General features: G+C 48.7%; 1 protein-coding gene across 1 annotated transcript; it reads right to left on the reverse strand.

Annotated features, from left to right (window-relative positions):
* Window positions 1–66: 66 nt before the first annotated feature.
* Window positions 67–11,418, reverse strand: TIMM17A (translocase of inner mitochondrial membrane 17A). The gene is made up of 6 exons (XM_054087313.1): window positions 11,354–11,418; window positions 7,828–7,927; window positions 6,120–6,183; window positions 4,775–4,903; window positions 4,284–4,394; window positions 67–3,056 (listed from the first exon to the last, which is right to left on the reverse strand). Exons 1-6 carry the CDS (start codon window positions 11,377–11,379, stop codon window positions 2,986–2,988), a joined length of 501 nt encoding a protein of 166 aa, XP_053943288.1. The 5' UTR covers window positions 11,380–11,418; the 3' UTR covers window positions 67–2,985.
* Between the last annotated feature and the right edge of the window lie 4,215 nt (window positions 11,419–15,633).

A 15,633-nucleotide genomic window follows, 5' to 3' on the forward strand; every position in this document is an offset into this window, starting at 1 on the left:
CCAACTTGCTGAGTTTACATCGGAAACTCCCGTTAAATCCCCATTTAACAGTAGGATTCCTGAGACTTGTCTATATGCGAACAAGTCATTTTTATTATAACAATTCTATAAAATTGTGATTGAATAAGGGTTCGGTGGTGGCTGGGGACAAGATGATGTTTGCGAAAATACATGGAAAGTCAAGCACCTGAGCACAGATAGGAGCAATAGGGAGGTAAGGAATATGTAGTTAAGGTCAGTGTATAGAGATACTAATAATTAGCTTGATGTTAAGATATATATTTAGTGCACATAACACAAAGGTCTTACCCCAAATAGTGTCCCGATGTAGGGGGAGATGGGGATCCAACCTATCAGTTGATCCTAAATTTCAATGATGTTTCCCCCCCAGTAAACTTTCCCCTTTTGTTTTCAATTTTATGATCACTTGCATCTTTGGGGCAGAGGTTTAGGTAAGGCTCAAGTGCCTGAAGTCATGACATCAAACCCTACTGATTGTGGTGAAAAAGTTCTTGCTTCACACGCCAAACCTAAACTGTGCGTGCCCAGTAGCAGTGGCTATGGGAGTGGTTTGCCTCAGAGGCAGGGAGACAGTGGGATGCCTTTGGTGTGGAGGTGTGTTTCAGTATTATAATGATATTACAATGATATAATGAGTACAGGTCATCTGGGGGGCAGGACTGCCAGACCAGCAGCTGCAGTTTATCATCTTGGAAAATAATTGGGCAGTTGCCCTTGGGTACCAGGGCAGGGGCAGGCTACATCTGTCTCCAAACATCCCATCCCCCCTTCACAGGCCAAGGTATCCTTGCTGCATTCCTCTCTGATGAAAAGTGTGCTGCCCCTCTGCGTGCTGCATGTCCACTGACTTTGCTTTTAAAGAAAAACTGCCTTATTCTCAGCCTACGGGGAGGGAGGTATTCAGAAAGCTTTAGGGTTCCCATTTCTCCCCAGATTTAGCTTTATTCCCACACGGTCTGCCTGTGGTCGTGATTGCTGTGGGCTGGAACTGGTCTCAGGTCTTCCTCTCTGCTGTATTATACCTCCAGCAGACATCTGGTAAGCTGAAGTCTCCCACAAAGACAACGGATAATGATCGTGAGACTTCTCCCAGTTGCTTGTAGAATATCTCATCTCCCTGGCTGGGTGGTCTATAGCAGACTCCCATGATGATATCTGCCTTATTGGGCGTTCCACTGATTTTTACCTATAGTCACTCAACCTTGTCATTACTGTCATTGAGCTCAAGGCACTCAAAAAACACCAACTACCCCAACGCCTCTCCTTCCTTGCCTGAAGAGTTTATAGCCAGCCATACCGCACTCCAGTGATGCGAGTCATCCCACCACGTTTCTGTCATGGCAATTACAGCATAGTTTTCTTGCCATACAATGACTTCTAGTTTGTTGCCTATGCTGCATGCACTGGCGAAGATGCACTTCAGCTGAGCTGTTGATCCTGCCACGCTGCTGGGGGGAATAGTCTTAATTCCTAAGTGACTACAACTAACCAGTCACTAACTAGTCACTTTTAACCCATCAATAACCTTTGCATCTTTGCTGCCACTTGGAGTGCTCTCCCCAACTTCCCCCGAGGTGGCAGAGCAAAGGGCCTCACTGGCACAGCATCCCTCAGACACTGGAGTGCCATTCCCAGGCTTTTTTCAATCAAACCCGTTTTTGTTCCCCTCCTCCCTCACATCTAGTTTAAAGCTCTATTGATGAGCCCTGCTAGCGTCTTGGGAAACATCCTTTTGCCCCTTGAGGACACTCTGTCAGCAAGTGTGGTGCTGCGCAAGCCAATCCACGGTCAAAACCAAAGTTTGCCCCCATTTGTCAACCATTACTGTAACCGCTTCCATGTTATTTTCACTCTCCCCTCCTTTGTGGGTCTGACTTAGTTTCCTGACAAAGGGCAGAGACCAAGCTCCTCCCCAGCAGCGGAAAAAGCCAGGAAGTGGCTCAGAGAACAATACCCAAGCCTTTTTAAATATGGTATTCTACCAGGAACTGCCAGCAAGCAATAGCATTAATAACAAAACACCACACCCAGTGAGGTTTTCAACTGCTGGCAAAAGGAAACCAGCCTCCACAACTGAAGTTTAAGAACAAAAACCAGAGCAGAGGTGGCAATTGTGATTAGGATTGGATCCCAAGTGAAAAGGAAGAGCTGGGCTGGCAGCAGGCATGCAGTGCACTGCCCCTCCTGCCCTAGGAGCCTGTGTGGTTTTCTTCAGGGCCCCTACACATCCTGCTGTATGTCTGGGAGGGAAGGGTGAGGTGGCCTCTTCCTAGCCTGGTCCAAGAGCCACCGCAAGCAGCAGCAGGAGTGGAGAACCTGCTTGCTGTCACCTTGCTAAAAGGAGATCAAACCTTGTGGGTCTGGGGGAAGGTGGAGGGACACTGCAGCCGGTGGATCCACAAAAGGTAGCTTCTGCTTTAACCAAACAAGCTGGGCTGTGTGGCGGCAGCTTAGGAAACAATACACAGCAGTGGAATACACATTGCTGGAAGCGATTTTCACTGGTTTGCACATTCTCCCAATAACATTCACTTTAGGAATGCAAAGCTGTGTGTAGATGGATTCTTTTCCTTAAGCTGAAATATGTGCAGCAACCTCAATCCAATACGGAAGAGGCTAAATTCTAGCCGTGTGCACTGTGGATGGTCAATGTCACATCCCAGAGCAGACTCCAAAGACTTTCACATCAGTCCACATCCAAAGGATGACAAAACTCCATGCGGTCCTTGTCTTAAATCTCCATGTATTCTGTCAGACACGTGTTAACACTACAGCAATGGAATCTATCAGGAATAAATAGATTTGTCATCTTCTAGAGGTTCTCCTGTGCGGTTTTACCTTGGAAAGTGCTGGAGGTCTTCTTGGCATAGGAGATACCACTGGTGTAAAGACACAACGCACTCCAGTCCTCCAGCACTTGGAGTCACAGTTCAGGAGCAGTGCGAATGAGGAGAGGAAGGGAGATCACTGGTACTGTCGGTACTCGCCAAACGGAGAGGGCTGCAGCTGGGATGGGTCCTCGGAAAACTGAGGGCCTGCAAATAAAGGCAAGAGGAAAAATGCAGTAAATACCAAAAGAATGGAGATTCTTCCTATGAAGTGTTAAATAGCCACAGCGTTTTTCATATAACCCCTCTGTAAAATTAATGAACAAGACCTGACCTTAATTTTTTTTCATTCAAAGAAGTTCAAGGGCTTCTGCACTGATGAGACCCTCACTCCAACAAGGAACCTATTTTCATCTCCTTTACTAACGGAAAAGAACCAGAGCAATGAGAGCAAAACCTCTGCCTTATCGCCCTCCAGCTGAACTCAGGCACTCTGTAAAGGTTCATCCACCATCACTTCCCTGACAATACAACCAGCAAAATAGAACAGTCATCATCTAGTTTGCTTCCTGGCTCCTCTTAACAATGTTCTGCTGGAGGGAAGCAGCATGTCTATTGCATGCCAGGTTTAGAGAATAAATTGCGATGGGCAGATGATATTCTGCTCCAAAAGCGTATTAACTTTCAAATGTCTTTGTGTTAAGAACAGAAACTGTTACAATTTAGATAAGACAAAGAATATCAGTGAAAAAATGAGAGAGAAAGCCTCTTGGAAATTAGTGGCTTGCTCCCAATCCTTCCAGCACTAGTGGTTTTGTCTCTGTTCCCCCCAAAATAAGCGGGGGCAATAGAGACACAGGCAAGCATTTACACAAATGGTTACTGACTCGGCTAACTGATACCTCAGCTTCCATATCACTTAGGAAAAAAAAAGGGGACGTAGCTTTTGAAGCAGTTTAGAACACCCCGACACGCACACTACCCCCCTTCAAAAGCTTTTCTCTGTACCTGCCTGCTCATTGTTACCCCCACATTTAAACCAGTACTGCCCACAGAGTTGTGCAGAGACCCTCACCAGCACACCAGACTCAGCCCTTGCCAGCCGCAACCAGCCCTCCTGCTGGTTCTTCCCTCTATCCTGCTGCGTCACCCACTGCCAACTGAAACATTGCAGCCACCACCAGACAGGCCATGTCGGGACACCAGGGGATGGGGGGGGAAGACATGGACAGCAAGGAGCTCTCTGCAGTATCCCATCACCCCAGGGAAGGAGGCAATAATACTCTGGTCTCAGCAGCAGCATGCAGCTCCTCCTTTACTTCCTGCAGCCTTAGAAGCTGACTTAGAAGTGGTCAGAGTGATGACTGCCAAAGGTACATCAGTACAGACTGTGCTATAAAAGCCCTGTGATGCCACAGTCTGACGGCTTCTTACCGTTTGGGAACTGTGTGGAGGCAAATCTTGTTAAGAGAATACCAGCTCCTTCAATTAAAGCCAGGAGAATTCCTCCCATTGCAGCGGATCCAACCATGGCAACAGGTCCATCTAAAAATAAAAAACATAAACCAACTCTTTTTTCTTTTCTGGTGCATTAAGTTTGCATACAAGAGTGCTCTCTTTAGTTATCAGCTCTCCTATAAGCAGACTCAGCAGCAGTAATTTTGCATCCATTAAGGCTCCCTCGCATCAGCAATAAAAGGATAATTACTGTGCAATTCTCCCCTCTTCCTCAAGGAAACAAAGGAACACCGGTAATGTCTGAGAATACAGTTATTACTTTTGTAACCACAGGACATCAGTTTCAGATTGTCTTTCAACTTCTCTTAGGAAGCAAATCCGAATTTGGGTATCACAAATAGTGTAACGATGGGAACTGGACATTTAGAATACAGGAGTTTTTTTAACTGACACCCTAAGTTTCTTACTTCTGGCAGCTAAAATGGCACCAGTCAGGGCTCCGCTTGTGATTGAATTCCATGGATCTTCTTTCCCTCTCATTCTGACCATACTGCAGTCAATCATGGAGAAGAGACCTCCCCAGACAGCAAAACTACCTATGGAAAAAGAACCAAAAACCCAATTTAGAGACAGCAGAGCTGCCCACCACACTGCAGCCAGAGAATCCAGAGATGGTGTAGGATTGTGTTTGCTTTCACACATGGAAGGATATTCTGAGCCACAAAGAACCAAACACAGGTCAAAATCAAAGCTGAGAAGAACTCTCAGCTTGCCAGGTGACAAACACATCTCACACATACACAACTTTATATATAAACTTACTAATTTATATTTAACAACAGAAAGCTTGTCAAACAAGAGTTATAATGAGCTCTCATACTAATAAAACCAGTATAGCTTGGCAAATTTTCTTATTTTTCACTGTTTAAATGTCATATAGAATGACGTAGAGGAATTTCATGCCCTATTCTAATCCTGCTTCTGGCATCTCAGAGGTCAGGACTGTAGGGCAGATGCAAAAAGACCATGACAGTTTTCAAAATGCACATTTGGAAGACTGTAACAATAATGTGTATTATAAATGAAAAGAAATATTGATTTCTAGATTCACTTTGGGAAAACTAATATTAGAGCAAGTTCAGCCCCCTCCTTAATTTGAGGTGTTTTAACCCTTATACCAGCTATAAACTGGGAGGTGGGATTCCTCTCCAGGCAGCCACCACAGGCTACAGCCATAAAGCCTTTTCAGCCTCCAGGCCTGAGGTATTTAAGCAGTTCTGCTGCAGCTGACATTTCCCAGCTCCACATAATTCTCCCATTTTCTCCTGTGACCACAGCCTGGCCCCAAAGAGATCTTGACATGATTTCGACTGAAGCAGCAGTTTTGTGATTTTTAGACTTTTACGCACAAAATCCATGTGACAAAACAAATGAATTTACCCAGCTGAGCCCAGAGGAGCAGCCTGGAATCCTACCCAGACCCACTTAGCCACTTCATTGTTTCTCCCAGTTTGATAATTTCTTTTAATGAGTCAGTTTTGTTTATTTAAAGCCCTGTACACAATGCACAGGCTCCCTGGCAGCTCTGCATAGCACTGGTTAAAACAGGACAATTATTAACCCTATTAACACAAGCATGTTTCCTCCACCCCCAAAATAATTTTGGATGCATCAGAACCATATTTACTCATTGCTAGGACTGACAAACCCCACTGAGACCCAGCAGCACTGCGCTTATACCACGCTCTGATCCCAAGCCAGGTTTATCCACCAACAGCCAGCTGACTGCAACAACAATACACAATTAATTACCTCCCAGCTGAGGAGCTCTAGTTTTAATTGCTGTCAGGCTTCCCCGCAGGCGGTGGTTGACACCCTGCAATGAAAGAGAAATGACAGTTAGAATAAGAGTGAAGTGTCCCAGCCGATGGCAGTGGAGGTTAGAACCATATGATCTTTAAGATCCCTTCCAACTTAAACCTTTCTATGATTCTATGACTGAATGAGACATTCAAAGCAACACTTTTAGCAAGAAAAGCAGATATAATTTTCACATCTATCATTTCTTTGTTCCTATTAGATGCCCGGACACTTCAGGCAGTTTGCCCACAGGGCACCACCACAGCAAACAGCAGCATCAGATGCAGACAACTGCAGGGAAGAGGCTCTGTCTGTGGGGAACAGGGAAATCCACCCAGAGGAAGGGTGCCACATAAGAGGCAAACTGCCTGCTGTCATTTTACACTGCCACTGGCATTTGATATGGTTTAGCAAAACCACCTCAGCCCTGCTGCAGATGCCCACATTCCAGGAGCAGTGTGCACAGCTGGCAGCAACAGCTTCCTTGGTTGTCCCGCATTCCTGCTGGCCAGGCAGAGTAATTAGCCCTTGTCTTACCAGTACAGCTACAAGAAGCAAATAATCCAGCTTCTAAGTGTAGTGCTGAGCCTTCCAGAGCGTAACACAGAACACAACATCCAGGACCCCACAGAACTATGACAAGCTCTTTCCCTACACTTTAAGAAGATTTAAAGAACTTATATCCAAGTTTTAGTTTTGATACAAGCAGTCACATGCACAGACAGCTTTATTTAATAAGCCCTAAGCAAAATCAAGACTGTAGTTAAGCGGATAATCCTTTCCAAGTTAAGTGTCTGCAGGATCTGACCAATATGGAAGCATTTACTCATTTACAAACCTCACATCAAACTGAAGGCTCATTAAGAAACCTGAGGCAAACAAACTGTCATGTAGTAACACCAAAAAACACTTCAAAAACCCCTTTAATATGAAGCCACAGAAGCGTTTTAAAAACAATGTTCAAATAGGAGCTCGATCTTGTTCCATCAAATGTCTCTGCAACAGGCTTACAGTCAAAATTTCACAGCAGAAATCCTGAAAGTGAAACCTGACTCGCATCAGCTAAACTGCAGCTTCCGTGTTTACACACACTTCTCCATTTAAATACAACTCAACTGCCAAAAAAATCCAGTTAATACTTTATGTTAATAATTAAGAGATTAATTAAAGAAAATAATATACCCTAATATAAATCTGAAGGAGAAAAAGATCCTTCCTTCACATCTTGCAGTTTCTTAAAAACAAGGGAGAGGGGTGGGCTGGAAGGGGAAGAACAGCCCAGGCTGCACACCCGCAGCTGCAGACAGAGCAAAGGTAGAGTATCAGCCGCAGCAGACATGTTCTGCTGTGCCCTGCCTTTCCCACCCCACCAAGAGAGACAGCTCGCGGCTGCCGGCGCTGTGCTGCTGCCACTGGACCAAATTGGGAAAGCAGAACGTTCACTCAGACAGACAGAGGATCCCAGAGGACAGACAGCGCATCCTGAGCCAGTTACCAGATGTGCCCTCCTGGTCTGGATTAGCAACACGCAGGCCATTAACCAGCCCCATTCGTGGCACAGCAATCTCTTCTCCTTTACCCTCAGCTGGCTGGATTCACTGTTGATGGACAGAGAAAGCAGGAATGTGATCTGAATGCAGGCCCAAAGGATTTTACTTACCGCTGGGGAATTTCTGAACCCCTTGATAGCTTGGAAGATGCCACCACCTATTGCTCCCATGGTGAAAGCCCCTCCACAATCATCTACTATCCTCCAGGGGCTGTGAAGAAAAACAAAGATAAAAATACTAAATTCCATCACATTTAACCATGGAGGTACCTGTAATGAATCTACCACTCAGGCACTGAATGCAACTGGCAGAAAGATATATTTCTATCACAGAAAACTTCTGCAGAATTCCAGCTCTGCCTCTTGTGGAGTGTAAGTGGCTTTACATTTATTCTTCTTATCTTTGTCTCAACCTACAGAACATGCAGGTGGTCACTCTGATGGGACTCAATTCCCACCTGGCACAAAATACTGCTTTCCTGAACTACCCAAGCTTTTCACTGGTTCTGGTTACTTAAATGAAAAATTTCAAAGCCATCTTTTGTTAAATTGAACATTTTTTCCTCATGGATCTTGTAATTTCATCCAATCACAACACAGACCTCCTCAGAGGTTCAGCAGTCACAATTCCTGCCTCCAACAACACAGAGCATCAAACGTTTCCAACTGGTGAGCAAAAGCTTTGCAACAGAACAAGCACCTTCCTTGCAGCAAACATGTCCAACACTGGTGAAAGGAGCTTTAATCTGTGGTTCAAAACCCCCTTCAAAGCTGCTGCATAGCTCTGGAGCCACATGACTGTCTGCCACTGAACTAACCTCTATGCCAGGGTAGCACTAACCCACTATCAACCTCGGGCTGCCACCTCTGGCAATTTCAAAGCATAAAACAAAGACGTTACTCTGTTTCCTCCATCTGATATCAGAATCCTACAGCAGCAGCCCAGCATCAGGGTGATGGTAACTCCTGCACTGGCGATGATCAGCAAACCTTGCAAAATCCCCAAAAAATTGTTTGGGGTCACAAACCAAGCTCTGCGGAGGGCTCAGTGCTCACATTAGCAAACCACAGACAGGAGTATTGATGTGCATTTCCCATTTCAGTCTGCATTTTGTGTCTCTCCAGACTTTGACCTACTCTGTTCCAAATAAAACATCTCATCCCAGATCTCTTCCTCCGGTAATCTCATTAAAAGGCTTTTTGGAAATGTAAACAGACTGTGTAAATAGGTCTTCCTTTACCCACATGGTCGAAGAATTCAAATTTACTAAATCGCGACTGATCTTTCCAGAAGCTTCATTAATTAGACCCCAGCCATGGAATGCTTTCCTAGGTTTCTTTTCCCCTTTAACCCTACATCAGATGTCCAGCTCAGTGGCTGTTACCTTCGGGGCTCTCAATTTCCCTTTTAAACTATGCCACAAGCAGCTTTTAAAAGAGAAACTGTCTTGGAATCCAGCACAGACATTTCATGTATCAGCTCCCTTCAGCTCCGGGAGGGACACTGCGTGGGTCTGAAAGCCGACTGCACAGTTCCTGGTTTGACCTCAGCAGAGAAAAGAACCAGATAAGAATAAAAGGGATTATTCCATTACTAATTTGATGGTTATCTACAAGCTTAATGTTGCTGTTGTTTTCCTGACTGCAAGCAGAGCCCTCACAGCAGAGGAACTATGCAGGCAAGATAAGGTAGATAAGGTCTTAACATCGCTCACTGCTGCAGTTAAGATAAGATTCCTACTCCTGATGTCCGGTGAATGACTGAGAGATAAGGAGAGCAGAGGCCAGGACTTCACTAACACCAGTGCCTCGGGGCAGCTGTGCATCCAGGCCAACCGAAGAAGCTGAGGATACCGTTCACCTCAGGCACCCGGAGGGACATGCGGTGGCTCCCGGCACAGCACTACACGAGGTCTTTGGCTCAATAAAACAAGGAGTGAGTGGCTGGACCAGCAGAGCCAGGAAAGCTAGGGCACGATGCCAGCTCCGACTGCTGGTTAGCCAGGACCCTTGCTCCGAGGGGTGAATTGTCCCCTCTGAGCACCGGGGCTGCGGGCAGTTCTCCCAACGGCCAGCAAACCACCAGCACTTAAAATAAACACCAGCGTCAGGAGTTCAGCTGGGTGCCACCCTGAGAGCAGCACTGCTGCCGCAGGGGCCGCACTGCAGCCTTGTTGGCAAACAGTGGTGACAGGAACCGCTGTTACATGATGCACTTGCCTTCCGCCGCAGCCATCTGGGCCATTCTCAGCACTGACACAGCCACACAACGATCTGTGCTCCTAACCACGGTGACTGTGATGTGGATTACAGCCAGGTCCAACAGTGTCACCTTCCAGCAAGGTCATGCTGCTTCCAGAAGCAGCAACTCCCATGGGGCCAGAACCCCCACACTGCTGCAGTGGGGGCAGAGAAAACAGCATAGCCAGCAGCAAAAGGGACAAAAGAGAGCAGGACCTCCAACAGCTCCCCGTTGCCTGACCCTACTGAAGGGAGAACGAGACCTTCCAGAGCCAACAGCAATCAGTAACAAAACAGAATTGATCTTGCTGATATCTCAAACCTTGTGCTGGGGAAAGGCAGAGCTGACATTTCTGGAGAAACTTAACATGCAGCAGCAGAGCAACTCCCAAAACTGTGTGAAAAGCCTCACAAAGCGCCACAGGTCTTTTTGCAGTCAAGCAGAACACTGCATACTTAGTCCTGAACCTAAGCTTTCATTTCAATGGTTTAGTACTACAGATAAATACTTTTAAGTTGCAGCCAAGGTGGGGTGTGCAGCCAGGGGGGCTGAGGGACAGGAGCTGGCGGGGCTGGGGGAGCCGCGCTAGGTGGGGAGAGATTAAGGAGGCCGAGTGGGGCAGGAGAGCTGAGGGGGGTTAGGTGAGGTGAGAGTGGGGTGAGCCGAGGGAGACTGTCGGGAAGCAGGGGAGAGTGAGGTGAGCTGAGAACGCACAGGGAGGCTGAGGGGAGGCATGGGAGAGCTGAGGGCAGCCCAAAAGAAGTGAGAGGGAATGAAAGGGAGGGGGTAGAGCTGAGGAGCGCTAGAGGTGGCTGAGGACGGTAGGGGGAGCTGAGGGGTTACTGGAGGAGCTGCAAGGGGGCCTGGGAGAGCAGAGAGGGGGGCTGAGTGGGGGCTGGGTGGGAAATGAGAGGAGGCCAGTGGGGAGCTGGGGGAGGAGGCACTGAAAAATCTGAAAGAGGGGCAGAGGAGCCAAGAGCAGGGGCTGAAGGGAGGTGGGGAGAGCTGAGAAGGAGCAAAAGAGTTGAAAGAGGGCAGGGAGGACGGATGGAGAAGGAAGGGAGGAGCTGAGAGAGCTGAAAGGGACCGAGAGAGTTGATAGTGAAAGGAAGCTAGAAGAGCTGCAAAAGGGGCGGGAAGGGGGCTGGGAGACTGAGGAGGCTGCAGGGGAGCCAACGGGCGCAGGGCCCGCTCAGGGAGGCCCGGCCGCGCTCGGGACCGGCGGCGCTGGCGCCGCACAGGCCGCGGCCTCCCCCGCCAAGGTCAGCGTCAGCCCCGCCTCCCGCCGGAGAGCGGTCCCGGGAAGCGCCTGGCCGCGGCCTCCTCCCCGCTCTAGTCTCCCTCTGGCTCCCCCCGGTTCCACTGCCCCCACGCCCCGGGCCGGGCCCGGCTCACCAGGGCTCACGCGCGTACTCCTCCATCTTGGCTCCGCCGCCCACCCGCCGCGCGATTGGCTGAACCAGCACCCAAATCCGTGTTCCGATTGGCTGCCGGTTCCGCCGCTGCCGCGCGATTGGCTAAATCTGCCGCCGCGCGATTGGCTGACCCGGCTACCCCGCCGCGCGATTGGCTGATCCCGCCGCCACCGCCGCGCGACTGGCTGATGGCGCCGCAGGGTGCAATGGGTTAATCCCGCCCCTTACTCTGGATTGGCTCGCGTCCCCAGCCCCGACCAGTGGGCGCGGAGGGCGGGATTAGGCGAGGGCGCGCAGGCGCGCGCGCGCGGAGCCGTTGGCGCATGCCCAGTGGTTTCCCTGCGGCGGGACCTTGCGGGGGGCGGTACTTCCGGGTCTGCTCGGCGCTGGGGCGTCTGTAGGGGAGTGGGGGTTTTGCTGCTCCCTGGCCCGGGCCCGCTCTACTGCCTGACGGACGCCGGCGCGGTCTGCTCCTCCCCGCTGTCTGCCGGCCCCACTTGGCCCAGCGTGTGTCCTTCGGGAAGCGAAGAGGGCAGCTCCGCGCTCGCAGGGCCAGTGCCGGTCCCTCCCGGTGCGCCTTGGGGCGCTGAGGAGAGGCTCCCATGCAGAAATAATAGCTCTGTGTGTTAATAATAGCTCGTGTGATAGCTCTGCTGGGGCTCTGACAGAGGCCTGGCACGGAAAGCAGCTTATGGTTTTGTCCATGAGGGTGATGAGCCACTGTCACCAGTACCGAAAATGGTGACAATTAAGTTCTTTAAGCATAGAATCACCAGGTCATCAAAGTGCAACTGTACCTGTCCACTACTGAACTACATCCCTAGGGGTGGTGACTCCACCACCTACCAGCACAGCTTCTGCAAGTGCCTAAGAACTGTTTCAGTGAAGAAATTTTTCCTGGTGTCCAATCTGAACCTGCTCTAGTGCAACTTGAAGCCATTTGCTCTCATCCTATCTCCTGTCACTTGGGAGAAGAGCACAGCCCCATCTCACTACAACCTCCTCAGGCAGTTGTAGATAGTGATGAGGTCTCCCCTCAGCCTCCTTTTCTCCAGGCCAAATAACCCCAGGTCCCTCAGTTGACTCTCATAACACTTATTCTCCAGCCTCTTCACCAGCTCTGTTCCCTTCTCTGGATGTGTTCCAACCCCTCCATGTCCTTTTTGTAGTGAGGGGCTCAAAACTGACCCCAGGATTCAAGCTGCAGCCTCACCAATGCTGAGTGCAGGGGCACAATCGCTTCCCTGCTCCTGCTGGCCACTTGTTTAGGAGGTTTAGAAAGCAAGCATCCTTTAATTCGGTGCCAGACGCATCTCATCACTCGTGTAACATGACAAGAGCTGGGGGCAGAAGATATTTCTCACTTACATGCATAGGTATAAATTTTCACGGAAATCTTACACGTATTCTATTACTTTCCAAGGACTAATTTTAGTGTTATTTTATGAACTTTGTAACAACCAAATCTCTTGCTTACAGGAGCTTTGGCACAACTTCTGCCTGACCTTGCATTTGAGATAGAGAAAGACTGCAAACAAAGGTGGTTAGGGAAGAAAACACATCTGTTCAGCGTAGATCACACTGAACACAAGCTGTTATAATTTCTCAAAGAATGGTGTAGGAACAGTGTCTGAAAAAACATTTGAAAAAAAACATGCTATAAAAACCCATGCTATCGGAGGAACATGAGGTCTAACACTCAAAAAAAATCAGTTACTTAAATGAACCTTACTTTAGCTTAAATAAAAATATTCTGCTTTTCATAATAGTAACTACTTTCTGTATCAGCACAGGTTGCCCAGAGAAGCTGTGGTTGCCCCATCCCTGGAGGTGTCCAAGGCTGGATTGGATGGGGCTTGGAGCCTCTGATCCAGTGGGAGGTGTCCCAGCCCATGGCAGGGCACTGGAACTCGACGGGCTTTGGCATCCCCAAACCATTCCATGATTCTGTGATTTGCACTCTAGTAAGTAATGCCGATAGTAGAAGTGTGAGCAAATCTGAGAGGCAGGGGTCAGCTCTGCCAATCTTTGAGGCTTCAGACAACTGATCCATCTGTAAATGCATCCCCAATGAGTTAGGGTTGTTCAACTTGGAGAAGAAAAGACTCCAAGGAGACCTTATTGCAGCCTTTCAGTACTGAAAGAGGGCTGATAAGAAAGATGGGGAAAACTTTTTTAGCAGAGCCTGTAGGAATAGGACAAGGGAAAATGGTTTTAAACTAAAAGGGGGTTTACAGTAGATATTAGGAAGAAATTTTTTATTATGAGGCTGGGGAGGCCCTCGCCCAGGTTGCCCAGAGAAGTCGTGACTGCCCCATCCCTGGAGGTGTTCAAGGCCAGGTTGGATGGGGCTTAGGGCAACCTGATTGAGTTGAAGAAGTCCCTGCTTATAGCAGGCGAGAAGGACCAGATGACTTTCCTGGTCCCTTCCAACCCAAACCGTTCTATGATTCTATGATCCCAACAGACGTTGTGAGCCCTGAAAGTTGAAGTGGAGAAGAAGCCTGGCAGTATCCATCTGGAGAAGAATACGTGCCTGGTGATGGAGGGATCGGTGCAAGGTGAGGGTGTCCATCCTACCAGAGCTGCCAAGACACTCAGAAGCAGTGACCACTTTCCTCCTGGTGCTGCTGAATCAGCTTGGCTGACCTTGAGGTGTCCCTGGGGCAGTGTGGATAAGAGCTGGGCTTTGTGGTCCCCCTTGAGAGACAGTGCCTGTGGGAGAAAGGTTCTCCAGGGAGGCTAGGAAGTCAGAGCTGAAAACCAGAAAATTACTGTGCTGACAGCAAATGCCAGGGCAGCCTCAGAGCCCCCAAAGCCTTTCCCCATATGGTGACAAATGTTCTAAGTTGTAAACTGCTTGTTCTTTTCATGCTCCTGATTTAGCCTTACACACATGCTGTCTTGTAAGGGCAGTAAATCAGATGGTTGCAACAGGCGATGTGGATTGCATGACGAGGTAATTAATTGCTCTAATAAATCATGGGCTGACAGAACAGAAAGGAACCAAAACACTCCACCTACTCTAATGTGCCGAGTTTGAAGGCTTTAGAAGATTCCTTGTGAATGTCAGACTTCATGGCATATTTGTCCTTAACTGAAGGCAAGATGGGAGCAGAGGATGAATGTGGTAGTGGAGATGAGCACCACAGAGGCACTAATGAATATTTCTGCACAGCACTTTGAAACACAGCAATGTGATTAGAGATGGTGAGCTGAGACAGAGTCAGATCAAGCACCTTTTCCAGGCACACGTGCAGGGTCTCTGCCAGAGCTGGGAAAATTTTCCATGCCTCCATCCCTTGTGCTGCCACCTAGGACCATTGTCTTCCTTTATTTTTTACTATTAGCTGATAAAGAACAACTGAAAATTGGATAGATTTCTCCAATCTGCTTTATTTCACTTTCCTTCAGAGCCTGCAGGAGAAAAGGTTAAACATGCTCACCTGTTCTCATTTTTTAAGCAGTTCCTGCTTTGTTTGTCCCGCAACCAGTGAGAGAATCGTTGAGTCATGGAATGGTTTGGGTTGGAAGACACCTCACAGCCCATCCAATTCCAGACCCTGCAATGGGCAGGGACACCTCCCACTGGATCAGGGGCTTCAAGACCCATCCAAACTGGCCTTGGACGCCCCCAGGGATGGGGCAGCCACCACTTTTGCCTCCCCAGGAGGCAACCTGGGGAAGGCCTCCCCACCCTCACAGGAAAAGATTTATTCCTGATATCTCATCTCAATCTCCCGTCTTTCACCTTAAAACTCTTCCCCTCATCTTATCCCTGCACTCCCTGATCAAGGTTCCCTCCCAAGCTTTCCTGGAGCCCCTTTCAATCCTGGAAGCCACTCTAAGGTCACCCCAGAGCCTTCACTTCTCCAGCCTGAATGACTCCAACTCTCTCAGCCTGTCCTCGTATGGGAGGTGCTCCAGCCTTCAGATCATCTCCATGGCCTTCTCTGGACTTGCTCCAACAGCTCCATGTCCTTTCTGTGCTGAGGGCTCCAGAACTGAACGCAGGGCTCCAGGTGAGGTCTTAGGAGAGTGGAGCAGAGGGGCAGATTCTCCTCCCTGGTCCCTGCTGGTCCCACTGCTTTGGATGCAGCCCTGCATATGGTTCCCACTGACCTCTTGCCTTCAGTGCTCTTGCAGCCATGGCAGCTTTGGTGCATGGAAGGAGAAGAGCCTGACTGAGCTTAACCAGAAGAAGAGGAAGGGGCTGGCCATGTTCTTCCTAGTACTTGGTGCAAGTGAGCACCAAGGTGA

This window comes from Cuculus canorus, chromosome 24 (genome assembly GCF_017976375.1).
Source record: "Cuculus canorus isolate bCucCan1 chromosome 24, bCucCan1.pri, whole genome shotgun sequence".
NCBI lineage: Eukaryota > Metazoa > Chordata > Aves > Cuculiformes > Cuculidae > Cuculus > Cuculus canorus.

What these genes read in the sequence shown, in the direction of transcription:
- TIMM17A (XM_054087313.1), bottom strand. Translation starts at nt 11,379, where the DNA reads ATGGAGGAGTACGCGCGTGAGCCCTG. An exon ending in GGTTCAGAAATTCCCCAGCG is followed by an intron (nt 6,184 to 7,827) that starts GTAAGTAAAATC and finishes CTTTCATTGCAG; the next exon opens with GGTGTCAACCACCGCCTGCG. An exon ending in CTCCACACAGTTCCCAAACG is followed by an intron (nt 3,057 to 4,283) that starts GTAAGAAGCCGT and finishes CTTTATTTGCAG; the next exon opens with GCCCTCAGTTTTCCGAGGAC.